Consider the following 26300-nt stretch of genomic DNA (forward strand, 5'->3'; position numbering starts at 1 on the left):
TGACTGCATATGTTTTCAAAACTCACAGAACTGTATGCTGAAAACGGTGAATGCCATTCTTTATAAATTACATTTCAGGAACTATGATTCTCAAAAAGCCATATTTACAATTCCTAAAATCGTGTAAATCATGCAAATGTTATTTGCTGTAGAATCAGAATGGCAATTAGACCTGAAGAGAAGGAAATGAACTTTTTGGTCACAATAGCCTGGGGTGATCCCAAAAGAAGATTGCAAATGGAAATTGTTGAACTGGTTCTCTTTATTTAAATTCAGGTTCTCTTTATCCAATTCAGGATGGATTAACTTTGCTGTACACCTGAAACTAACACAACATTGTAAGCCAACGTACTCCAATTAAACTTGAAAAAATAAATTAATAAAGTCCATTCAATGGCTGACAATCATTGGCATGTTTTGCACTGTGGGAAACTGCCAGCATGTGGGATTTTAGTTCCCCTGACCAGAGATCGAATCTGTAACCCTTGCAGTAGAAGCATGGAATCTTAACCACCGGATTGCTGGAGAAATCCCTCTTGATCTGTTTTTATAGTTACTTAGTGTTTCCTTGTATTTAACCAATACAAGGACATTTAGGTTGTTTACAATATTTTCCACCATGGTAGATGAACTAAGACAAGGGTGAAAGTGAAAGTGAAGTCAGTCAGTCATGTCCAACTCTTTGCGATCCTATGGACTGTAGTCCACCAGGCTTCTCTGTCCATGGGATTTTCCAGGCAAGAGTACTGGAGTGGGGTGCCATTTCCTTCTCCAAGACAAGGGTAGGGACTAACTAAATGAGGGCAGGGATTCGTGTGGATATCATCTTATGCCTTTTTTCCCCCTCCCTTTTTTTGCCATGGACACCTTTGGATATCTTGTGAAACCTCTGCATGGTATGATGTGCCAAAATTCCAGACTCTCAGAAGCACACAGGTGATCTGCATAAATCACATTGTCCAGTTTAGACCCGATGAGTTTCTCTTATCAGTAATTTGCCAATTATTCCTCAATAAACTTGGGGGTAGGAAGGGGGAGTATCAGCATCTCTTCTGCTGCAGTCAAGCCAGAGAGCCACATCCCAAGTTCAAAAGACAACCAAGGCTTTCCCATACCCTTTTTGTCATGTTGGTCTTAGAATACAAGCCGAGTCCCACAAAGATATGCAAGTCATGGCACATTATGTCTAAAGATCAGGCATATGATTTCACAGGAGCTCATTAGCAACCAAAGACTGTGTTTCCAAACCTCAAAAGTGCCTCTTCATTTAGAGACTGCCTCTTTTTCACACTGTCTCCGTTAAAAATATATATTTATTTATTTGGATGCACTGGGTCTTATTTGCAGCATGTGTGATCTAGCTTCCTGATCAGAAATCGAACCCAGGCCCCCTGCATTGAGTGCTCCTAGTCTTAGCCACTGGATCACCAGGGAAGTCCCACAGTGTTTTGTTTTGTTTTGTTTTTTTTTCCCAGAAGGACCCAATAGGCAAGGACTCATAGTATGAACTGTTCTGTTTTCGATACTCAACTCAAATTCCAAGCTGCCCATATGGTGAAATGCAAGAAAGTTTTGTCCTAGCAATGGTTTTTTTCCTTGCAGCTCTCCCTAATTGTGATTATCCCTCTCGTATTTATGAAATTACAATCATATAACACTTTGTATCTGCTTTAATCATATATTCATATGTAATAGCTATAAAATACACACACACACACAAAAAAAAAACCTTAAAAAATTCCTCCTCATTTGGCACATCCCTGGTGGTCCAGTGCATAAGACTGTACTGTGACAACTAAAGTTCCTGCATGGCGCAATAAAGACTAAAGATCCTGAGTGCTGCAAATAAGACCCAGAACAGTCAAATAAATAATTTTAATAAAAAATTCCTCTCCCTAGTCTTCCCTGGTGGTCCAGCGGTTAAAAATCTGTCTGCCAATGCAGGGGACACAGGTTTGATCCCTGGTCCGGGAAGATCCCACATGCCTCAGGGCAAAAAGGCCCTTATGTCACAACTACTGAGCCCACGTGCTGCAACTACTGAAGCTCATTCACCTAGAGCTCATGCTCCAAAACAAGAGAAGTCACCACAGTGAGAAGCCGCGCACCACAACTAGAGAAGGGCCCCTCACGGCAACAAAGACGCAGCACAGCCAAACATAAATAGATAATAAAAATTTTAAAATACCTAACCTGAGGGTGCACCTAAATAAAAATTCCTCCCCCTTTATTTTCATTGCAAATTTATTTAAGCTCTTAGCAGTAAATTCAACCCTTACAGTGGGGAGGGGAGAGGGAGGCTATGGCAGCAACAGCTAGAGCCTCTCCCCTGCCCTTTTCCTCCCTCTAGTTTATCTAAAGCTTTTCTCCATTCTGGGAAAAGATTTAACATTTTCTTTCCACTTAGTGAAAACAATAATGCAAACTTTCAACATTAGGGGGCCACCTAAAGCTCTCTTTTGGGAATGTTTGACCTCTTCTTCCTCTCATCTAGAGGAGAGAGCAAAACACCAGAGGCATCAGAACTTCCAGTGGTTAATAATCTGCCTTTCCACTGCGGGAGACCTGAGTTTGATCCCTGGTGAGGGAACTAAGATCTTGCATGCGGCACAGTAAGACCCCCAAATTTTTATTTTTTAAATAAATAAGTAAATAAAAGCACACTGGGCTTCCCCACCTCATTTCAAGCTATTGCAGTCTCAACAGACCACAGGGATGCAGCTAGTCAACTCTCCTGGGACTCCATCTATTACTGTTGAATCCCAGAAGTAATTTTTACTTCTCATAACATATTTGCCTGCAGATAAGCTACTGTCTCACACCACAGGTAACTCCACAGCCACCCAGGCTTTAAAGGCTGGTCAACTGTTCCAGGAGGCCATGCAGGCCACCCCAAGGCCCCTGGGCAGGTTCTGAGTGTTCAGCCAGGTCTTCAAAAAGGAGCTCAGAACCAAGGCCACCTAGGTCATGGTCCTGAAGAAGAAGATAGCCAGTGCTTACACAGCTAGGAAACTCATATGCACATCTTAGGAAGGACATTCCTTGCCACTCCATCCTTGCTTTCCCCAAACAATGTTTCCACCACCTTTCAGTGAGTCAGGATCCATAGGCTGAATCCTACCTAGTCAGGGAGGGGTCCCAATACCAACACCAAGTTTGATTATGTACTAGGAGGAATCACAGGACCCACCATATAGTCATGCTTATGACTAAGACATATTACAGGGACTTCCCTGGTGGTCCAGTGGCTAGGACTCCACACTTCTAAAGGAGGGGCCCTGGTTCCATCCCTGGTCAGGGAACTAGATCCCACAGGCCACAACTGAATGTTTAAATGCTGCAACTAAAGATTCTGCATGCCACAGTGAAGATGGAAGATTCTGTGTGCCTCAACTAAGACCTGCTGCAGCCAAATAAATAAGTTTTTTTTTTTTTTTTAATACAAAGGCATATTACAACAAAAGGCGCAAACTCAGTCCAGGAAGCAGGCATATAGGTGAGGTCCAGAGGAAACCAGGGGCCAGCTACTAAGGGTCTTCTCCCAGTGAGGTCTCACTGGATGCCCTTACTTCCTCCAGCGAGAGATGAAGTGTCTACTAGGGAAGCGTGCCTGAGCCTAAAACTCCAATGTTTCTATTGGAGGCTGGTCTCAAAGGCACCCACTGCACAGTGGGTACCAAAATCCCAGGCTCTCAGGAGAGAAGCAGGTGTTTGGCATAAACCATATTATTTGCATGGTTTAGGCCCAGTGAGTGACTCTTACCATTTCTGGGGATGGTGGGAACCTTCCTGAAATACAAGTTCCTCAATGTCAACCAAGGCTCAACCTTGCAAGCAGGCCTTCCTACAAACAGCAGCCTTAAGGGACTTCCCTGGCCATCTATTGGTTAGGATTCTGTGCTTCCAATGCAGAGGGCTCAGGTTCAATCCCTGTTTGGGGAACTAAGATTCCACAGGCCTCGTGGTGCAGCCAAAAAAAACTGGAAAAAAAAAAAGGCCAAGATTTTAAATAGATGATTATCAAATCTTTAGGATAATGGCTGGCTCAACTATGTTAAAAGAAAAAATATATATTTCAAATCAGGGGTTTCCCTCATGGCTCAGTGGTAGAGAATCTGCCTGCCAGTGCAGGAGACACAGGTTCGATCCTTAGGCCAGGAAGATCCCACGGGCTGTGGGGCAACTAAAGCCCTTGCACAGCTACTGAGCCTGTGGTCTAGAGCCCACATCCCACAGCTACTGAAGCCCAAGCACCCTAGAGCCAGTCTCTGCAACAAGGGAAGCCACTGCAGTGAGAAGCCCTGGCACCACAACTAGAAGGTAGGCCCCCGGCTCGCCAAAACTAGAGTAAAGCCTGCACGGCAGTGAAGAACTAGCAGAGCCAAAAATAAAATTTAAAAATTATTTTTTACAAAATGAAAGAAAGAAAACCAGCTTCAAGACTGCTGGGTTCCTTCTCGTCTACACACCAGGGCACAGGAGGGTGAGGACATCTGGGTTGTGGGCTCCTTGAGCAAGCCGTCTGGAACCTCACTCCTAGCACAGGATGACCATGGACTGGCCACTCAGGAACAAAGAGCCAAGGGCCATACACCAGCCGCTAACCTTCTCCAACTGGGCCCAGCCTGAGACGGAGTCCCTGGAAGGGGACCAAGGGCGCTCCAAAGACTGGGTCCTGCAGGTTCCCCACCCCCACCTCTCCCACAGATGGGAGAGGCACGTAGGCGTGCTTCCAGCATGTGACTGAGACCCCACAGTGTTTATGGAAGCAAAGTCCAGGGGGTAGGAGGGATGAAGATACCAGCCCTGGTCAGCAGAGCCGGTCACTTACCTTTGGCACCCGAGGCTGCTGCTGACATGTTTCCTTGATTCAGCAAATATTAACTTTGAGCCGAGGGCACAGGGCAGGTCAGGTTCCAGGGGAGAGGATTTGAGTCGGCTGGGGCAAGCAAGGGGACAAAGTGTTCCTCTGCACCTGGGATGGGAGGGTGCACTGAGACCGTCTCCCATGTGGAAACTCCAGGCCCGTGAGTGCCACTCTGGGCTCCATCCACTCCCGTTTTCGGATGGAAACCTAGACTCAGGGGACCAAGGTGGACGCAGAGGCAGACTGGCCCAGTAGGGGCAGAATAAAGAGGTAGGGCCACCTTGCCTACCTTCATGTTTGCCCAGGAAACAGAGAAAAGGGAAAAGATGTCTGGACTGGTGGGAAGCAAATAGAAGCAAATAGGCCGGAGCTAGGATCTCTGTTCTTACAACTCCACAACCCTAGGGGCATATGTTCCCTCTCCGAGCCTCAGTCTTCCCATCTGTCTGGTGGGGGGGATCCATATCTCCCACTTGCCTAGAAGGTGATGCCTACAGTGATGAAAGCGGGGGGTGGGAGTGGGGGGAGGCGGTTCTGGGGACTTCCCTGGCAGTCCAGAGGTTAAGATTCTGCGCTCCCACTACAAGGGTTCTCCAGTTCGATTCCTGGTTGGGGAACCACATGCCATGCAGAGGTGCAGCCAAAAATAAAAAGTGTAGGCTCTGGAGTTAAAATAATACGATTCACATTCCAGTTCTATTCTGACTGGCTTAGGAAAGTTCTCTGATTGTCCCAGGTCCCACCTCCAAGGGCTTTGCTGACTAAGGCTGACCCATGGCAGCTAAGCAGCTGAACCTCTGACCTGGAGCTGGGGAGTTCTGAGAGGGCTTCCTGGAGGAGGTGGAAAATTGAGAGTGGACCAGGGGACCTAGCAGGACTTGCTGAGGAAGGTGGGAAGGGGTACTCCTCCCTGGTACAAGCCTCTCTCTGCTCTCTGGTCAGGAGGGAAAGACAAGAGAGGCAAGGAGGGAGGAGGGGGTCAGGAAAGAATGAGGGGAGTAATGTCAGGGACCTTCTTGCTGTTAGTCTGTTTTTCTTATCTGAGAAATGGGAACATTGGATTGAATGTTGGACTGAATGATCCTCAAGGTCATAACCTACCAGAATTATCTGTTTATCAGTATTAAAAAAAAAAAAAAAAGAAAGGAAAAAGGCAGGGAATTCCCTGGTGGTACAGTGGTTAGGACTTAGTGCTTTCATTGCTGGGGCCTGGGTTTAATCCCTGGTCGGGGAACTAAAATCCTGCAAGCCAAAAAAATAGAAGAAGAAACAAAATAAAAATTTTAAGGCATCTGACACCAAAAACAAAAGCAAAAACAAACAAATAGGACCACATTAAACTAAAAAGCTTCTGCACAGCAAAGAAAAATCATCAACAAAATGAAAAGGCAACCTACTGAGTGAGAGGAAATATTTGCAAATCAGATGTTTGATAAGGGGCTAATATCTTTCACTTTTCACTTTCATGCATTGGAGAAGGCAATGGCAACCCACTCCAGTGTTCTTACCTAGAGAATCCCAGGGACAGGGGAGCCTGGTGGGCTGCCGTCTATGGGGTCGCAAAGAGTCGGATACGACTAAAGTGACTTAGCAGCAGTAGCAGCAGCAATATCTAACCTACAGGAAGAACTCACAACTCCCTAGCCAAAAAAAAAAATTATAGTGCTTCCCTGGTGGTCCAGTGGTTAGGAATCTGCCTTGTAATGCAAGGGGCACTGGTTCAATCCCTGGTCTAAGAAGATCCCACGTGCTGGGAAACAACTAAGCCCGTGCGCCACAACTGCGGAGTCTGTGCTCTAGAGCCCGGAAGCCGCAGCTCCTGACGCCTGAGGGCCCTAGAGCCCGTGCTCCAAAGCAAGAGAAGCCTCCTCAATGAGAAGTCCACGCACTACAATTAGAGAGTAGCTGCTGCTCACTGCAACTAGAGAAAGCCCATGCACAGCAATGGAGACCCACCACAGCCCCCCAAAATAAATAAGTAAATCTTCAAAATATTTTTAAAACAATGAGCCATAAAAGGGAATGAAAATTGTGCCATTTGCAACAACAGGGATGGGTTGCAAGAGCATTATTCCAAATGAAATAAGTCAGAGAAAGACAAACACTATATGATCGCTCTCTCTCTCTCTCTCTCTCTCTCTCTCTCTCTCTCTCTCTCTCTTTTTGGCCATACCACGAGGCTTGCAATACCTTAGTTCTCTAACCAGAGATTGGATCCTCAGCAGTGAAAGCACACAGTCCTAACCACTGAACCACTAGGGAGTTCCCAGTGATTTTTTTTCTAATAGGGTTATTGGTCTTGGCTTAGGGTATTTATTAACTTTAAGACATGGAGAGCCATACAGCAGAGGTAGGGCTACATCCAGTGTTTTAATTAGGATTAGTGTTAAAGCCAATGGAATACTCATATGGTGAGTGTGAAAAGGTAAAGAAAACCTGGGTGCAGATGTTCTGGATTTCACACCCAAGTTTTCTTTACCTGGCTAGTGTGCTTATCCTCCCTTCTCTTGAAATTTACTTTTTTTTTTTTTTTTGGCATATGGATCTTAGTTTCCCAACTAGGGATTGAACCTGTACCCTCTACAGTGGAAGCATGGGTCTTAACCACTGGACCAATAGGGTAGTCCTCTTATGATCTCTCTTACATGCAGTATCTTCCAAAGAACAGCAAGAAGAGATAAGAAAGCCTTCTTCAGCGATCAATGCAAAGAAATAGAGGAAAACAACAGAATGGCAAAGACTAGAGATCTCTTCAAGAAAATTAGAGATACCAAGGGAATATTTCATGCAAAGATGGGCTCAATAAAGGACAGAAATGGTCTGGACCTAACAGAAGCAGAGGATATTAAGAAGAGGTGGCAAGAGTACACAGAAGAACTGTACAAAAAAGATCTTCACGACCCAGATAATCATGATGATGTGATCACTAATCTAGGGCCAGACATCTTGGAAAGTGAAGTCAAGTGGGCCTTAGAAAGCATCACTACGAACAAAGCTAGTGGAGGTGATGGAATTCCAGTGGAGCTGTTTCAAATCCTGAAAGATGATGCTGTGAAAGTGCTGCACTCAATGTGCCAGCAAGTTTGGAAAACTCAGCAGTGGCCACAGGACTGGAAAAGGTCAGTTTTCATTCCAATCCCAAAGAAAGGCAATGCAAAAGTATGCTCAAACTACCACACAATTGCACTCATTTCACATGCTAGTAAAGTAATGCTCAAAATTCTCCAAGCCAGACTTCAGCAATACGTGAACTGTGAACTCCCTGATGTTCAAGCTGGTTTTAGAAAAGGCAGAGGAACCAGAGATCAAATTGCCAACATCAGCTGGATCATGGAAAAACCAACAGAGTTCCAGAAAACATCTATTTCTGCTTTATTGACTATGCCAAAGCCTTTGACTGTGTGGATCACAAGAAACTGTGGAAAATTCTGAAAGAGATGGGAATACCAGACCACCTAACCTGCCTCTTGAGGAATCTGTATGCAAGTCAGGAAGCAACAGTTAGAACTGGACATGGAACAACAGACTGATTCCAAATAGCAAAAGGAGTACGTCAAGGCTGTATATTGTCACCCTGCTTATTTAACTTCTATGCAGAGTACATCACGAGAAACGCTGGACTGGAAGAAACACAAACTGGAATCAAGATTGCCCGGAGAAATATCAATCACCTCAGATATGCAGATGACATCACCCTTATGGCAGAAAGTGAAGAGGAACTCAAAAGCCTCTTGATGAAAATGAAAGAGGAGAGTGAAAAAGTTGGCTTAAAGCTCAACATTCAGCAAACGAAGATCATGGCATCTGGTCCCATCACTTCATGGGAAATAGATGGGAAACAGTAGAAACAGTGTCAGACCTTATTTTTTGGGGCTCCAAAATCACTGCAGATGGTGACTGCAGCCATGAAATTAAAAGACGCTTACTCCTTGGAAGGAAAGTTATGACCAACCTAGATAGTATATTCAAAAGCAGAGACATTACTTTGCCGACTAAGGTCTGTCTAGTCAAGGCTATGGTTTTTCCTGTGGTCATGTATGGATGTGAGAGTTGGACTGTGAAGAAAGCTGAGCGCCGAAGAATTGATGCTTTTGAACTGTGGTGTTGGAAAAGACTCTTGAGAGTCCCTTGGACTGCAAGGAGATCCAACCAGTCCATTCTGAAGGAGATCAACCCTGGGGTTTCTTTGGAGGGAATGATGTTGAAGCTGAAACTCCAGTACTTTGGCCACCTCATGCGAAGAGTTGACTCATTGGAAAAGACTCTGATGCTGGGAGGGATTGGGGGCAGGAGGAGAAGGGGACGACTCAGGATGAGATGGCTGGATGGCATCACTGCCTTGATGGACGTGAGTTTGAATGAACTCCGGGAGATGGTGATGAACAGGGAGGCCTGGCGTGCTGCGATTCATGGGGTCGCAAAGAGTCGGACACGACTGAGTGACTGAACTGAACTGAACTAAACATCTGTGACCGGTGATTTGCTATGTAAGTGATACTGCTAGGTCTCCAGTCAATAATGTTCAGATAACAAAAGATGTATTAATACACCTCTGGTCAATAATGTGTTAAAAAAAAAAACAACAACAAAGAAAAACAAAGAAAGAAAGCAAAACACACCATACACCAGGTTCACAGACACAGAGACCTGGCCTGTGACTGTCAGAGGTGGGGTGGGGGATGGGGCCGGGAGTGGGAGAAATTAGTGAACTCTTTTTTTAATTTAAATAAATTGGAAAAAACTATGAATGATTTGTCACTGGGGCAAAATAAACATTACTTTCAAAAGACAACAACAAAGGCTAATGCAGGACATTTGGAGAGCCAAAACGCAAGACGGTGGGTGAGGGGTATAGTCACAGGCTGAGACTGCCAGCATCAGGGACTGGAAGAACTTTTTTTCAGGCAATGAGGATAGTTGATGAAGTCAGTTCCCTAGGAAGACAGCTCAGCAATGGGGTTTCTGGGGACCGGGGTGGAGTTAGAGGAGGGTGGGGGAGCTGTCCTGGAGCCCTCAGGTAAATGCCACAGCTGGCCAGCAGTCACTACACCATGTTCCAGGAAACTGAGCCTTGAAGACTCAGGTGTGGGGGGATTTGGGGAAAGAACCCAGGCCTTCCTCCCCCCAGGGTGATAGCTCCCACATCCCACCCACTCCGGGCCAGAGTAGGGCCACAACCTCTTCCCCAATACCCAAGCTGGGACTTTCCTGTTGGTCCAGTGCAAGGGACACAGGTTCAATCCCTGGTGCAGAAAGATTCTACATGCTGAAGAGCAGTGAAAGCCCATGAGCCGCAACTACTGAGCCCCAGTGCTACAACTACTGAAGCCGTGTGCCTAGAGCCTGTGCTCTGCGCCAGGAGACGCCACTGCAGTGGCAAGCCCGCGCACCGCAACTAGAGAGAGCCCACGTGCAGCCACAAAGACCCGGTGCGAGCAAAAATGAGTAAATAAATAAACTAAGTTAAAAAAAAGAGAGAGAGAGAAGCCAAGCACCACAACCAGGAGTAGCCCCTGCTCACCACAACTAGAGAGAAGCCCATGCAGCAATGAAACCTAGTGCAGCCAATAAAGAAATAGACATTAATAAATAATACTTAAAAAAAAAAAACAGGCTGGGGCAACATCGGTTCAGTTCAGTCACTCAGTCGTGTCCGACTCTTTCTGACCCTATGAATCGCAGCACGCCAGGCCTCCCTGTTCATCACCAACTCCCGGAGTTTACCCAAATTCAAGTCCATCGAGTCGGTGATGCCATCCAGCCATCTCATCCTCAATCGTCCCCTTCTCCTGCCCCCAATCCCTCCCAGCATCAGAGTCTTTTCCAATGAGTCAGCTCTTCTCATGAGGTGGCCAAAGTATTGGAGTTTTGGCTTCAGCATCAGTCCTTCCAATGAACACCCAGGACTGATCTCCTTTAGAATGGACTGCCTGGATCTCCTTGCAGTCCAAGGGACTCTCAAGAGACTTTCCAACACCACAGTTCAAAAGCATCAATTCTTCGGCGCTCAGCTTTCTTCACAGCCCAACTCTCACATCCATACATGACCACAGGAAAAACTATAGCCTTGACTAGATGGACCTTTGTTGGCAAAGTAATGTCTATGCTTTTTAATATGCTATCTAGGTTGGTCATAACTTTTCTTCCAAGGAGTAAGCATCTTTTAATTTCATGGCTGCAATCACCATCTGCAGTGATTTGGGAGTTCAAAAAAATAAACTGTTTCCACTGTTTCCCCATCTATTTTCCCATAAAGTGATGGAACCAGATGCCATGATCTTAGTTTTCTGAATGTTGAGCTTTAAGCCAACTTTTTCACTCTCCTCTTTCACTTTCATGAAGAGGATTTTTAGTTCCTCTTCACTTTCTGCCATAAGGGTGGTGTCATCTGCATATCTGAGGTTATTGATATTTCTCCCAGCATCTTGATTCCAGCTTGTGCTTCTTTCAGCCCACCACTTCTCATAATGTACTCTGGATATAAGTTAAATAAGCAAGTTGACAACATACAGCCTTGACATACTCCTTTTCCTATTTGGAATCAGTCTGTTGTTCCATATCCAGTTCTAACTGTTGCTTCCTGACTTGCATATAGGTCTCAAGAGGCAGGTCAGGGGGTCTGGTATTCCCATCTCTTTCAGAATTTTCCACAGTTTCTTGTGATCCACACAGTCAAAGGCTTTGGCATAGTCAATAAAGCAGAAATAGATGTTTTCCTGGAACTCTGTTGGTTTTTCCATGATCCAGCTGATGTTGGCAATTTGATCTCTGGTTCCTCTGCCTTTTCTAAAACCAGGTTGAACATCTGGAAGTTCACGGTTCACGTGTTGCTGAAGCCTGCCTTGGAGAATTTTGAGCATTACTTTACTAGAATGTGAGATGAGTTCAATTGTGCAGTAGTTTGAGCATACTTTTGCATTGCCTTTCTTTGGGATTGGAATGAAAACTGACCTTTTCCAGTCCTGTGGCCACTGCTGAGTTTTCCAAATTTGCTGGCATATTGAGTGCAGCACTTTCACAGCATCATCTTTCAGGATTTGAAATAGCTCAACTGGAATTCCAACATCAAGGTCCCCTTATTCTCCATTAGTTCCTCCAACCCCAGAGAAACATAACCAATTATAACCATCATTAACAGAGATCTTACTGTGTGTTATGTTTATCTCACTTAATGCCCTGCCACACTACCATTGCTCTCATCTTACAGATGGAGAGAATGAGGCTTAGAGGAGTTTGGTAACTTTCCCCAGTCACATAGTATATGCTAACAGCAGCTCCAGGATTCAAACCTCCATATCCATGCCTCTAACCACTATGGAATGCAACCTTTTTACCTAAATATAAAATGCACACTTGCTATACAAACAGGGCTTTAGGACCAGTCCCTAATGCCCCTCAAATTCCCCTTAATTATGAATTCTGGAGTCACCTCTGCATGCAAGCTGGCCCTGGCTTCTGGGCTTTGAGTTCTGGAGGGCAAAAATCGAAACCCCAGCTAAGGGTCCTGGAAAGAATGTTGTGCCGTTGGCATCTGGGCCTGGCTCTGTGTCCCACTGGCTAGTGCCCTTGGGCGTGTCACTCCCCCTTTCCAGGCCTCGCAGAGTCACCCCGTCCAATGAGACTGTGGCTGGATTAGAGGTCTCCAGGCCCAGGAGCCTCCAGGATCAGCTCCCACCCCCAGGAAGGCCAGGAGGCCAGGGGCGGGGCAAGCTACATGTTAAATATTTCTGTCCAGTACTCCACTGGCCTCTAGTCCCAGTCTTCTCAGCAGGAAGTGTGACCACGATCAGTCATGGTAAGAGCCTGCCTGGGGTAACAACCTAGAGGGGTGGGACGGGGCGGGAGTTGAGAGGTGGGAGGGAGGCTCAAGAAGGGGGGGACATATGTATACCTATGGCTGATCCATGGCGATGTATAGCAGAAACCAATACAAGATTGTAATTATCCTTCGATTAAAAATACATGAATCAAGAAAGAAAAACAAAAAGCCTAAGCTTGAAAAAAAAAAAAAAAAAGAGCCTGTCTGGGGCCATGGCGGTCTTACCTGATGGTAGGGATCTGTGGTGAGATTTCCATAAGCAAATTGTGTCCGAGTGTCTGTGTCTTACTGTTCTTTTCTTTCTTCCTAGACGACTTACAGCGACAAAGGAGAGAAGGTAAGCAGGAGGGGAAATGTGGGGTCAGGGCCCTGGGAGCCTGGGATGTCAGCAAAGAGCAGAAGAGGAATAGCTTCAGTGGGTATATGACATTCTGAAGGTTCATTTCTGCACTCCCCTAACTTCATCGTGACTGAACTCAACTCAACCTTGCCTTCCTAGGAAAAACTTTTACCTCTTTTTAAATTCCTGCCAATCACTTAATCATGCCTGGAAGTTTTCTAAGGTCTAATTGAAATCCTTGCTGCTGTAACATAAGACTGTTCACCCTGTGAAACCTGGGCAGGCCTCCTCAGTGGGTGGGGCTTACCAATCCTAAGCCTGCAGGAACTCAGTTTCTACATGAGCACCCTCTTTCAAGGCTTGGCAAGGCTTCAGGGCAGAGGGGTGGGGTGAGGCAACTTGTTCTCACTTCTGGGATTGAGGGTGGCACAAGGGAGGGGGCTAGGGGACCCCTCTCCACTGACACTTTTCTAGACCCACTTCTAGGGACTCAGTCTTGCCCCTTCTCTCCTGCAGCCTGAAAGAGGCCGATTCCTCCACTTTCACTCTGTGACCTTCTGGGTTGGCAATGCCAAGCAGGTAGAAGCGGGGGCGAGGTGTTGGGATTGGGCAGAGGGCAGGCAAGGGGGCCTCCAGGACAGGGGCAGGCCTCTGGCCGGGTCTGTGATTGGCCCCTGGGAGGGAGGATCCTGGCCAGTGTCGGGAGTGTCCTGGAAGGACAGTCACTCTTTGGATCCTAATTACACAATCCAGGCTGCAGACCCCAGCGGGGAACTTAAGGGAGATCAGCATGGGCCAGGGAGCCAGGCTTTTTTCCCAGGAGGAACAGTACCTGGGGCAATGGGGCAGACACGCTGTGGGGGTGCGGGCCAGCGCCTCACCCCTCACAGGCCTGCCTGCAACTCTGTGATTCAGGCTGCATCGTATTACTGCAGTAAGCTGGGCTTTGAGCCACTAGCCTACAAGGGCCTGGAGACCGGTTCCCGGGAAGTGGTGAGCCATGTGGTCAAGCAAGGGCAGGTGAGTCTCCACTCTGGGCCCCCACTGCTCCAGCAGGCCCGACTCTCCCCCTGCTGGTCTCTGAGCTCCCTTGTGGCTCTGGCACCTCTGGGTGCAGCAGACCATGAGGCCCTTCCTCCAGGCGGCTGGGAGCTGTTCCAGGCTGCCTAGTGTGGTTAGCGGAGCCTGTGCTGAGGTCAGCCCCCATGGGCACCTTTGTACAACGTGCAACAGGGAACTTTTTGGTTTGGTCTCCTTCTCAGCCTGGCCCAATGCTGGTCTCATGGATGTTCAGGAAAAGTGGGCAAAGGCCTCCGGCATCAGAGCTTTAAATCTGAGCCGTGCCCTGGTCTGTAGGTCCCTGGAGCTCTCCCCACAGGCAGGCCTGACCACCAGCTCATCCTGGGACCCCAGGCGGCTCTGACATGGGGGAAGCCCCCATCCCTCAGGACCAGAGGGGAAACTAAGGCAGAGAAGGGGCAGGAACCCAGGATCAAGGGTCCTTGGGAATTCCCTGGCAGTCCAGTGGATTAAGATTCTGTGCTTCCATTGCAGAGGGCACGGGTTGGAACCCTAGTCAGGGTACTAAGATCCCATATGCCGCATGGCATAGCCAAACAAAAAAAGAGTCCTGCCTGGCAGGGAGGAGGTGGTCCTAATGCCCCACCAGGGGTATCTTGCTGGTGGGCAGGGAGAGGGGGGCTAGGGGTACACCTCCACAAGTTCACCTGACCCACCAGCCGCATCCCCCTTCTCCTCTACATCTTAGATCGTGTTCATCTTCTCCTCTGCCCTCAACCCCTGGAACAAAGGTGAGGGGGCCTTGGAGGGTTCAGGGTGCCAAGGAGTGGAGACATGGTATTGTGGGTGGGGGTCAAGGACACAGAAGTGGGTTAGGGTTGAGGGAGGGGGCCTGAGCCCAGAAGGAGATGGAGTCCAGAAGGCTGAGAGCATGGGGGAGGGACTGTGACTCTAGCATCACCTGCCTCCCCTGCTGACCACAGAGATGGGTGATCACCTGGTGAAACATGGCGATGGCGTGAAGGACATTGCGTTCGAGGTGGAGGATTGCGACTACATTGTGCAGGTGAGACCGCACCTGGGCTGGCGTGGAGACAAAGCAGGGAGCCTCAGCCTGCCCTCTGTCTGCCAGAGGGACCTCCCATCGGTCAGGGCTGGAGGGCACTGCCACGCTGGAGTGATGTGCCCAGATGCTGGTTGACACATACCTGAGTTCCAGTGACATCTGCCCCTTGGTAGCCAAGCAATCTCTCTCCAGGCCTTAGTTTCTGCATCTGTAAAATGGGAATAATCACCCATCTCACTGAGTTGTTACAAAGAGGAAATGAGATCATAATTATCATTTCATGAGCAGGATCCTGTACGAAGCACTGTGTTCAAGAGGCAGTTTAGGGACTTCCCTGGTGTTCCGGTGGCTAAGATTCCGAGCTCCCAATGCAGGGGGCCTGGGTTCGATCCCTGGTCAAGGAACTAGCTCCCGCATGCCACAAGTAAGACCCAATGTAGTCAAAGTAATTAATTCTTTTTTTAAAAGAGGGAGTTTAGAGGTTTAAAGTGTAGATTCCAGAGGCAGACTACTGCGTCTGAATCTTAATTGCTGTGTGACTTTAGGTGAATGACTTACTTTCTTTGTGTTTCAATGTCCTCATCTTTTGGTGAATGACTCCATTCATAAAAGAGACAATAATAGTGCCTTTCATGTAATGCTGCTGTGAGGATTTAAGAGGTTAATACTTACAACAATGCCTGACATGTGATAAGCATAGACATCCAGTAATGAGGTTTTGCTAAATAAATACATGAATCATGCATGTAAGGCAACTGGCAGAGGGTCTGACACATAGTAGGTGCTCAGTAAGTGCCAGCATGGGGACTTCCCTGGTGGTACAGGGGTTAAGAATCTGCCTTCTAATGCAGCAGACATGGATTCAATCCCCGGTCTGGAAACTCAGATCTCACATGTTATGGGGCAACCTACATGCTCCAGAGCCTGCCTATTACAAAGAAGAGCCTGTATGTTGCAACTAAGACCCAATGCAGCCAAATAAATAAATGTTTTTACAAATAAATAAATAAACGACAGCTGGTATTCGACTTGTCCAAGCACCCTTTTTCACTAATGAAGAAACTGAGGACTAGAGCAGGGGCAGGGCCACAGAGTGAGTGAGCACAGGACAGGCAGGACAGACCTCCACCCTCATCTGGTTTCTCCCCCACAGCCCCGGGCCTCAGTTTTCCAATCTGCCAAATGGGCATGAGGCATGAATGTCAAAACAGCTAAAGTTGGTTGGAGTTCCTGCCTGGGGCTGGAAACACTGGAAGAGGTTGTGGGGACCACAGAGAGGACCACACAGAGAGGATTCAGCAGGGACAGCCAAAGGGCAACCTGAGGATCCAGCACTGACCACCTCCCTACCCCGTCTCCTCTGCAGAAAGCCCGGGAACGAGGCGCCAAGATTGTGCGGGAGCCCTGGGTAGAGCAAGATAAGCTTGGGAAGGTGAAGTTTGCTGTGCTACAGACGGTGAGTTAACTTTGGAGCCTCCACCTCGCCTACACCCACAGAGATGCCAGGACCCTCCTTTCCTAACCCCTGACTCCATCACACCATCCCACTCTTTTGCCTCAAAGTACAAACATTCTCCCTCGACCCCGATCTCCTGTATTCTTGGCTGGTGTCCAGAGGCTGAGGAGGGCTCCCAGTCACCCCTCTCTGGGCTTCCATTCCTCCCCAGTTGGGGTGAGAGCATGGGACTGCAACAGCAGGCAGGGACTCCAAAGGAAGCAGATGGGTGGGTCTGGGGAAGGAGATGGGATGGAAGCCCCTCCCCACGCAAGCTGTGTGGCTTCGGACAAATCACTTCACCTCTCTGCAAGTCAGTTTAAATGAGCAAGGACCACCTGTGTGACCTGCCAAACACTACTTGACAGTTCTGGGCCTGTTCCTTTAGCTGTGATCCCTCCCTCCGGTCATTTTAAGGATCAAATGAGATGATTCACACATAGTACTTAGCACAATAGCACTGGCGTATCATAGATACCCAACAAAGCCTGTTTAGCACCTGAGACCATCATAGGTCCTTCCTCCTCATGATTCATGTTTAAAAAAATAATTTTTTTTTGATGTGGAACATTTTTAAAGTCTATTGAATTTGTTACAATATTGCTTCTGTTTTATATTTTGGCTTTTGGCTGCAAGGTATAGGGGATCTTAGCTCCCCAACCAGGGATCCAACCCACACCCCCTGCACTGGAAGGTGAAGTCTTAATCACTGGACCACCAGGGAAGTCCCCCTCCTCAAGATTTACTACAACTTGGAGAAGGCAATGGCACCCCACTCCAGTACTCCTGCCTGGAAAATCCCATGGGCAGAGGAGTCTGATTGATAGGCTGTGGTCCATGGGGTCGCTAAGAGTCAAATATGACTGAGCAACTTCACTTTCACTTTTACTTTCAAGGATTGTTAGGGTCTTCCCAGGTGGTGCTAGTGGTAAGAATCTGCCTGCCAATGCAGGAGATTTAAGAGATGCAGGTTTTATCCCTGGGTGGGGAAGATTCCCTGGAGGACAGCATGGCAACCCACTCCAGTATTCTTGCCTGGAGAATCCCATGGACAGAAGAGCCTGGGAGGCTACAGTCCATGGGGTCGTGAAGAGTTGGACACGACTAAAGCGACGCAGGACACACACATGCAAAGATTGTTAGAGTGATTGAAAGGATCCTTCCATATAATTAGATCCAATGCCCTCATCATTCTTCATTCAGACAACATATTTGTATTGAGCACCTATGATGAACTAGGACAGTATCATGAGCAAGACGTCATCCCAACCCCACAGAGCTTCTGGTCCTGTGGGGAGACTGTCAAATTCCCAAATGTCAAATTGCAGTTCATTTCGGAAAGGGGAAGTGACTTGCTCAAGATCACACTTGGAGTTAGGGCCAGGTCTGGGCTGGAACCCAGGGCTGTGTTGGTGCCATGCAGTGTGGCCTGGGTTCAGCAGGGATGGGACCTCAGGCTGTTTGCCACCCACAGTATGGGGACACGACACACACCCTGGTGGAGAAGATGAACTATACTGGCCGGTTCCTGCCTGGATTCGAGGCACCAGCATTCATGGACCCCCAACTTTCCAAGCTGTGAGTGCCCCTTGGAACAGGGGAGGGTGGAAAGCAAGGCCCTTTCGTCCATGCAGGGTGGGCAGAGCATCTTGGGACCTGCTGGGGGAGCCCCTGAAGGTCCCCCAGGATTGGCTTGAAGAGGCAGCATAGAGGCGAAGAGCATAGGGTCTAGGCATAGACTCTTCGCCTATGCTCTAAGGCAGGAACACAACTGCCTTAGTTCAAATCTCAGCTGTTACTTCCCAGCTATTTAACCTTGGCAAGCTACTTTTCTCTTTTCGGCTGTGCTGGGTCTCCACTGCAGCACGTGGGCTTCTCTAGTTGTGGCTCGCAGGCTCCAGAGCACACAGGCTCAGTAGCCGTGGCACACAGGCTTAGCTGCCCGGCTGCATGTGGGATCGTACTTCCCCAACAGGGATCGAATCTGCATCCCTTTCATCGGCAGGCGAATTCTTAACCACTGGACCACCAGGAGTCCCGACAAGTTATTTTTCTAAGCCTCAGTCTCTTTATTAGTAAAATGGGGCTAGTAATAGTATGTGAGTGGTTCCAAATAAAGTGTCTATAGTAAGTGCTATGGATTGGTGAGCAGTTATTGAGGGATAGGGAGAAGGAGATTTAGGGAGTAGCCTTCTCCTCACCCACTGTTTCCCTCTCCAGGCCCAACTGCGGTCTCGAGATCATCGATCACATTGTGGGAAACCAGCCTGATCAAGAGATGGTGTCTGCCTCTGAATGGTGAGTTCCTGTCCCAAGCCCTTCCCACACCTGTGACAGGACCACTCCCGTCTTATCAGGAAATAGAGCACAAGACGGGGGAGGTTAGCCTGAGGTCACTGGTTCATCTGTTCTCTGTAAAATTGTCACCATGGAGATGTGATGATTTAAGGCCCAAATTGACCCACCAACCCTCCCTCCAGGAACGCTTGGAGAATCAGCACTGGGGGTATCACAGTTCAGGGAGGCTTGAAGGAAGGTTTTGTTGTTGCTCAGTCACCAAGTCATGTCCAACTCTTCCCAACCCCATGGACTGCAGCACACCAGGCTTCTCTGTCCCTCACCATCCCCCGAAGCTTGCACAATTTCATGTCCAATGAATCCATGATGCCTTCCAAACATCTCATCCTTTGTTGCCCTCTTCTCCATCTGCCTTCAATCTTTCCCAGCATCAGCGTCTTTTCCAATAAGTCCGTGGAGGAAGGCTACCACTACCCAAAGAGCTCATGGGTGCAAATCAGAAGCAAGTAGCCCTTCTCAAAAGGACCTGCAGGGACTTCCCTGGTGGTTCAGTGCTTAAGATTCCACGCTTCCATTGCACAAGTGGGCACAGGTTTGACAGATGGGAAACTAAGGGGCTTCCCTAATGGCTCAGCAGTAAAGAATCCACCTGTAAGGCAGGAGCTACAGGAGATGGGGGCTTGATCCCTGGGTCAAGAAGATCCCCTAAAGGAGGGCATGGCAACTCACTCCAGTATTCTTGCCTGGGAAATCCCATGGACAGAGGAGCCTGGCAGGCTACAGTCCATAGGGTCACAAAGAGTCAGACACAACTGAAGCAACTGAGCACACACACGCGTGCAGAGAACTAAGATCCCACATGTGCACAAAATAGCCTAAAAAATAAGAATTATTTTTTAAAATTAAAATCATGTTTAGAAAATCATTTTCTAAAAATAAAAATCATTTCTTTTTAAAACATAAAAATTATTTTTTAAATAAAATAAATAAATGATGCTTTAAAAAAAAAAGTTTCTCCATCTGTTGGTGTGTCATCATGTGTACAGGTCTTGTTACCAGATGTTTTACTTCCACCCAAAGGAACACTGTCCTAAAACCCATGATGTGTGTGATGTGAAAGGCATTTCCCTTTTCGATGCCTGCTCAGCGAGCAAATTCTGGAAGGTGGAGTAGGGGCAGAGGGCCAGTCTGAGGCCAGCACTCAGAGCTGGCGGGCCCTTCCGGGAACCCTGCAGGTACCTGAAGAACTTGCAGTTCCACCGTTTCTGGTCCGTGGATGACACGCAGGTGCACACGGAGTACAGCTCTCTGCGGTCCATCGTGGTGGCCAATTATGAGGAATCCATCAAGATGCCCATTAATGAGCCAGCACCAGGCAAGAAGAAGTCCCAGATCCAGGTGAGTTCTGTCTCCCACCCCAGGAACCTCGGCTGGGAAAGACGGAAGCGGGGAAGAGGCGTGAGGGCTCTTGCAGCTGAGGCTCTCAGCTAGAGCCCCTGACAATGGTTTCCTTGCTTCCCTCCTTCAGGAATATGTGGACTATAACGGGGGCGCTGGGGTCCAGCACATTGCTCTCAAGACCAAAGACATCATCACAGCAGTGAGAAGCCCATTCCTGGTCCTAATTCACCTCCCATTCAGCTCCAGAGCCAAACTCTGCAAACTGAGTCAGGGGCCAGGGATGGGGGTGGCAAGTGGCAGTCCTGGGTCCCCTTCACCAGCCCAGAAGCTGGGGTTCCCTTGCAGGCTCCTGCCACTCATGTGTAGGCACACTGCCACCCCCAGAGAGTTCTGTCTCTCTGCTACAGAAGAAGCAAGTGCCAGAGTAACAGGACGCCTGGATCTAGACCTGGTCCTACCTGTGACTTGCTGTGTGTCTCCAGGGATTCAACTTCCTCTCTGGGCTTCAGTTGTCTCAACTTGAAAATGAGGATATTGAGTCACAGGATCCAGTAGGTCCTTTCAGTCAAATTAAGTGTCATGAGTCCATGGCTCCAGCCTCTGGGGAGGTTGGGTGACCAAGTGGACAAGAGCCTGGCCTGTAGCATTCAGTCCCAGCGCGACCAAGAATTCACTGCATGACCATGGCAACTTCATTTCATTCATTTTTTTCATTTGCTCAATAGATGCTTATTGAGGGAACTCCCTGGTGATCCAGTGGTTAAGACTCTGTGCTGCCAACACAGAGGGCATGGGTTCAATTCCCAGTTGGGGAACTAAGATCCCACACGCCATTTGGTGTGACATAAAGATTAAAAAGAAAAAAAGAACGGCTGGCACAGAATGAACAAAGGAGAGAGGGGTCAGGAATGAGGTCACAAGGTAGGAGTCAGGGCAGATGGTGAGAACTTTGAATTTGACTCTGAGACACCATGGTGGGTTAAGAAGACGAGTGACACAATTTGACTAGTATTTTAATAAACCCCCCTGGCTACTATGTTGAGAATAGATACTTAATCTTTCAAGGCCTCAGTTTTCCCAGCTATGAAATGGGGAGAATAATCAGCCAAATGTCTCCAAAGATCACTGCATCAGCATAAGGAGACAATACATAGAAAGTGCTTGAGACAGGCACACGCATGTGTGTGTGCGCAGTCGCTTTAGTCATGTCTGACTCTTTGTGACCCACGGGCTTTAGCCCACGAGGCTCCTCTGTCCACGGGATTCTCCAGGCAAGAATACTGGAGAGGGTTGCTGTGCCCTCCTCCAGGGGATCTTCCCAACCCAGGGATCAAATTCAGGTCTCCTGCATTGCAGGCAGTTTCTTTGTCACTGAGCCACCGGGGAAGCCGAGACAGGCACATTGTGAGGTTCCATTAAGTGTTAGTGATTGCAGTTCTTCTCATGAGACGCACAAGGCTCAGAGGTTGAAGGGGATGAGGTCACATGGCATCATAGCAGTTGATGGGGCTGGGAAAGGGACCCTGGCTCAGCACTTCTACCTGGCTGGTGGTGTTGAGCATGGAGAGAGAAGGACTGACGTTGACCCTGCTCTGACACAGATTCGCCACTTGAGAGAGAGAGGCGTGGAGTTTTTGGCTGTTCCATCCACATACTACAAACAACTGCGGGAGAAGCTCAAGTCGGCCAAGATCCGGGTGAAAGAGAATATTGATATCCTAGAGGTAAGGTTTGTTCTTGCCCGGAGAATCCCAGGGATGGCGGAGCCTGGTAGGCTGCCATCTGTAGGGTCGCACAGAGTCGGACATGACTGAAGCGACTTAGCAGTAGCAGCAGCAGAGGTGAGGATTAGAGCCCGATCCTGGGTCAGCCAAGGAGAACAAGCCCTAAGTTCCATCTTACCTCACAAATGTCATCTAACCCTGGCATCAGGCTCTGCGATATGGGGGAGAGGGAAGAGAGCAGACCAGGGCCCTGCCATCATGAACTTGCATTCTTGTGAGGAGACAGACAACAAACAAATAAATAAGTAATACAAACACCATTAGAGAGAGAGTTGGTGCTTAAACTGACTATGACAGAGAGTGACCTGGGGCTACTACATAGGAGGCAGTCAGGGAAGGCCTCTCTGAGGAGGTGACATTTCAGTGAAATCTAACTCAATGGCCCCCAACCTTTTTGGCACCAGAGGCTAGTTTCATGGAAGACAATCTTTCCACAGAGCAGGGATGGGAGGAGATGATTTGGGAATGATTCAAGCACATCATATTTATTGTGCACTTTTTTCTATTATCATTATATCACCTCCATCTCAGATCATCAGGCATAGATCCCAGAGGTTGGGGAACTCTGATCTAGATGATGAGAGGCAGTTGGCTGCATGAAGGTCTAAAGAAAGAACAGTCCTGGCAGAAGAGATAGCAAGTGCAAAGGCCCTGAGGCAGCAGCAAGCTCTGAGTATCTAAGAACAGAAAGAGGGCCAGAGTGGATGAAAGGAAATGTTCGAAGAGTGGCCCAGGTCACAGAGGTAGACCTCTGTTCCTCTGGTAGGCTATTTAGGAGTCTGGATTTTTTCTTCTGCGGTCAGAAACCACTGGAGGTTTGGGTTTGGTTTTTCTTTCTTTCTTTTTTTTTTTTTTTGGAGGTTTTCTTGGCTTTATTTTTAACAATTTTATTGATATATAAGTCAAAGAACATGTCATTTAAAAAAAAACACAATTCAGTGGTTTTTGGCTATTCACTATATTATGCAACAATCATCAAAATCAATTTTGGAACATTTTCATCACTTTCAAAAGAGACCTCAGACTTCTTAGCCACCACCTCCCAATCTCTCCATCTACCTTCTCCTCACCCCTAGCCCTAGGTAATCACTGATTTCTGTCTCTATAGAGTTGCTTTCTTCTAAACATGTATATAAATAGAATCATATACTATGTAACCTTTTGTGACTGACTTCTTTCACTCAACATAAAGTTTTCAAGGTTCATCCATGACACCTGTGTCAGTGCTGTGTTCCTTTTTATAAAACTGAATAATATTCCATTGGATGAAGAGACCACATTTTGCTTATCCATTCATCCACTGACAGATATTTGTTTTTACTTTTTGGCTCTTAGGAATAATGTTGCCATGATCCTTTGGGTATGAGTTTTTGTGTGGACAAGTTTTAATTCTCTTGGGTAGATACCCAGGAGTCAAATTGCTGGGTCATATGGTAACTCGACTATTAACTTTTGGAAGAACTCTCAGACTGTTTTCCACAGCAGCTGTACCATTCTACATTCCCAGCAGCCACATAGGAGAGTTCTAGTTTCCATTGCCGAATGGAAACAGGGGATGTGATTTCTAAAAGATTTCTGTCTGTGTGGAAGATGGATTGTAAGGAGACAAAAGCAGAAGCACTGGAGAGCTGTGTGGGTGGTACTTGGGTGGTCCACACCAGCCTTAGGTGGCTGACACAGGGGCTGAAGTGGGGAGGTGCTAAGAGGACATTTGGGGGATCTATTTGGAAGTGTCTGGAACTGCTGCAGAAAATGGTCTTTTCTTGGCTTTGGGGGTGCGGGAACCCCCATGGCCTTTCTAAGAATCCCACCATTTCAGGCTGGGGCGGGGCCAGACTGCCCCTTACCTAGTCCCCTGCCTCCTACCTAGGAGCTGAAGATCCTGGTGGACTACGACGAGAAAGGCTACCTCCTGCAGATTTTCACCAAACCCATGCAGGACCGGCCCACGCTCTTCCTGGAAGTCATTCAGCGCCACAATCACCAGGTACCACTAAGGACCGCCTGTCCTCGGCGGGTGGCTTTCTGGGCCCCGCAGCTCATCTCCTTTCTCCCGCCCCAGGGTTTTGGAGCCGGCAACTTCAATTCACTGTTCAAGGCCTTTGAGGAGGAGCAGGACCTGCGAGGCAACCTCACCGACATGGAGCCCAACGGGGTTGTGTCCAGCATGTAGGCGCCGCAGGTCCCGCAAGAGCCACCGAGGCCCTGCCCACCTTCAGGAGCGGGTCGCAGGGGACCACGCCCCGTCGCCCTGTGCCCCGCCCACTCTACTGGAGCTGAAAGGAGCCCTCCTTAGCGATCACGCCCTTTTAGGCCCCGCCCACTACCCGACTCCTGGACCCCTCCCACACACACTAAATGTTCCGCCCACTACTTACCATGCCCCTTCGTTGGGGCCTCTACCTCTCTTGTCCTCGGGTATAAAGCAAAGCAGAGTCCAAGGCAGTGTCCACGCGTTTGTGTTGGTCTGGAGCAGTGACGTCCTTCGGCCGCCAGGGGGAGCTCAAGGCGGCAGCGCTGTAGGAGGCGTCCGCTTCACGGGTTCAGAAGCTTCGGAGGCGCCTGGTGCAACCCTGTGCTAAGTAGGACCAAGTAGGTTGGAGGGGAGTTATGGAACCAGAGTGAAGAGGGCTTACACTCTAAAGGAAAACACAGACAATGTCTTTTTGTGGTAAATGCTGAAGTTCTTCCGAAGAGTTCTTTCGGAGAGTTCTTCCGAAAGTTAATAGTCGAGTTACCATATGACCCAGCAATTTGACTCCTGGGTATCTACCCAAGAGAATTAAAACTTGTTCACACAAAAACTCATACCCAAAGGATCATAGCAACATTATTCCTAAGAGCCAAAAAGAAAATAAAGCGAGTGATGAGCTTGTGTAGAGGTAAGGGTCGGAGGGAGGGCCAATTTCGGTCGAGGGAAGGGCTCTCTGGGAGGTGATATTTGGGAAGCAGCCATGGGAAACTCTGGGGAAAGAGCATCCTAGGAGAAAGGTACAGCAAGGGTAAAGACATCGCTTGGTTCAACATTGCTTGGCAGCATCCTGTCCAATGGTGTTATGATCTCTAAGGATGAACTGTCTTCAAATTTGCTGCCTGAAGCCCAAACTTCTGGACAGAGAGGTGTTGGCTAAAGGACCTGGGGGCATCATACTTGCTCAACCATGGGACTTGGCTCCTGATGTGAGAGCCGGTAGGAGGGATCTGAGCCCTTCAGCTTCTGCCCTCTACCCTCAGTGATAAAGAATCCACCTGCTGATGCAAGAGACGAGGGTTTGATCCCTGGGTCAGGAGGATCCCCTGGAGGAGGAAATGGCAACCCACTCCAGTATTCTTGCCAGGAAAATCCCATGGACAGAGAAGCTTGGCCGACTACAGTCCATGGGATCTCAAAGAGTCAGACACAACACAGCAACTGAGCACACACTCAGAAAGGCAGACCCTAGTGCCCCCAACCCCACTCCCAAATGCAGCCCCATTCCCCCGAGCCCTGATCCTAGTGTACATTCCATTTGGAAAGAGGCTGGTTCATACTCAGGTGTGAATGAATGGCCCTTGCAAAGTAATGATACAGTTGGGAAAGGAGCTACTGGTCCTAAAACACTTGGAAGGAAAATTTTCTTCAAAACCAGAGAAGAGGAGATGGGGGCAAATAGGATCTCTTCTGCTTCTGATGCTTGACAGCCCCCACTGAGGAGGAGTCAGATCAAAACTATAAGCCGGTGTAAGCAAAAACATTGCAGTTGATATAATGAAGGAGTTGGGATGACTTTTTTTTGGGGGGGGGGTCAGGTTATAGAAAATCGGGCTTCTAGGACTATGAATTCAGGAATGAAAAGAACAGCAGTGAGAAACCCGAGGAACAATGGCAGCTCCCAGGCCTGTGCTGCTGGTTAAAAATACACTCCCCGTTTCCCCGTGGTTTATGCAAAGAAGGAAAATTCTGTGACACAGGAGGTTGCCAACTGGTGGCTTATGGGCCAAAGCTGGCTCACAGATGTATTTATATCATCTGCCTGGTTTCAACAAATTCAAGTCAACATTTCAGAAGATTGGGATATTTCACATACAAATTCTAAGATTCTGGTTCTACTTGGACAACCAGGCAGGTTTTTTCTTTTTGGTTGTACTGGGTCTTTGTTACTTTGTAAGGGTTTTCTCTAGTTGCAGCAAGCAGGGGCTACTCTTCATTGCAGTGGGTGGGCTTCTCATT

The 26300-nt window shown here is 48.0% G+C and overlaps 1 protein-coding gene across 1 annotated transcript; it reads left to right on the forward strand.

Annotated features, from left to right (window-relative positions):
* The first annotated feature begins 12614 nt into the window (after positions 1–12614).
* Positions 12615–24531, forward strand: HPD (4-hydroxyphenylpyruvate dioxygenase). The gene is made up of 14 exons (XM_004017344.4): positions 12615–12662; positions 12997–13023; positions 13543–13605; positions 13942–14046; positions 14795–14837; positions 15030–15112; positions 16479–16568; positions 18082–18185; positions 18828–18905; positions 20141–20303; positions 20434–20505; positions 21908–22030; positions 23961–24077; positions 24153–24531. Exons 1-14 carry the CDS (start codon positions 12660–12662, stop codon positions 24261–24263), a joined length of 1182 nt encoding a protein of 393 aa, XP_004017393.1. The 5' UTR covers positions 12615–12659; the 3' UTR covers positions 24264–24531.
* The last annotated feature ends 1769 nt before the right edge of the window (positions 24532–26300 follow it).

This window comes from Ovis aries, chromosome 17 (assembly GCF_016772045.2).
Source record: "Ovis aries strain OAR_USU_Benz2616 breed Rambouillet chromosome 17, ARS-UI_Ramb_v3.0, whole genome shotgun sequence".
In the NCBI taxonomy this organism is placed as follows: Eukaryota; Metazoa; Chordata; class Mammalia; order Artiodactyla; family Bovidae; genus Ovis; species Ovis aries.

Bases quoted from the DNA above. Each gene is read 5' to 3' on its own strand.
- HPD (XM_004017344.4), top strand. The intron at 13,606-13,941 runs GTAGAAGCGGGG...TCTGTGATTCAG, and splicing joins GGGTTGGCAATGCCAAGCAG to GCTGCATCGTATTACTGCAG. The intron at 20,506-21,907 runs GTGAGAAGCCCA...GCTCTGACACAG, and splicing joins CCAAAGACATCATCACAGCA to ATTCGCCACTTGAGAGAGAG.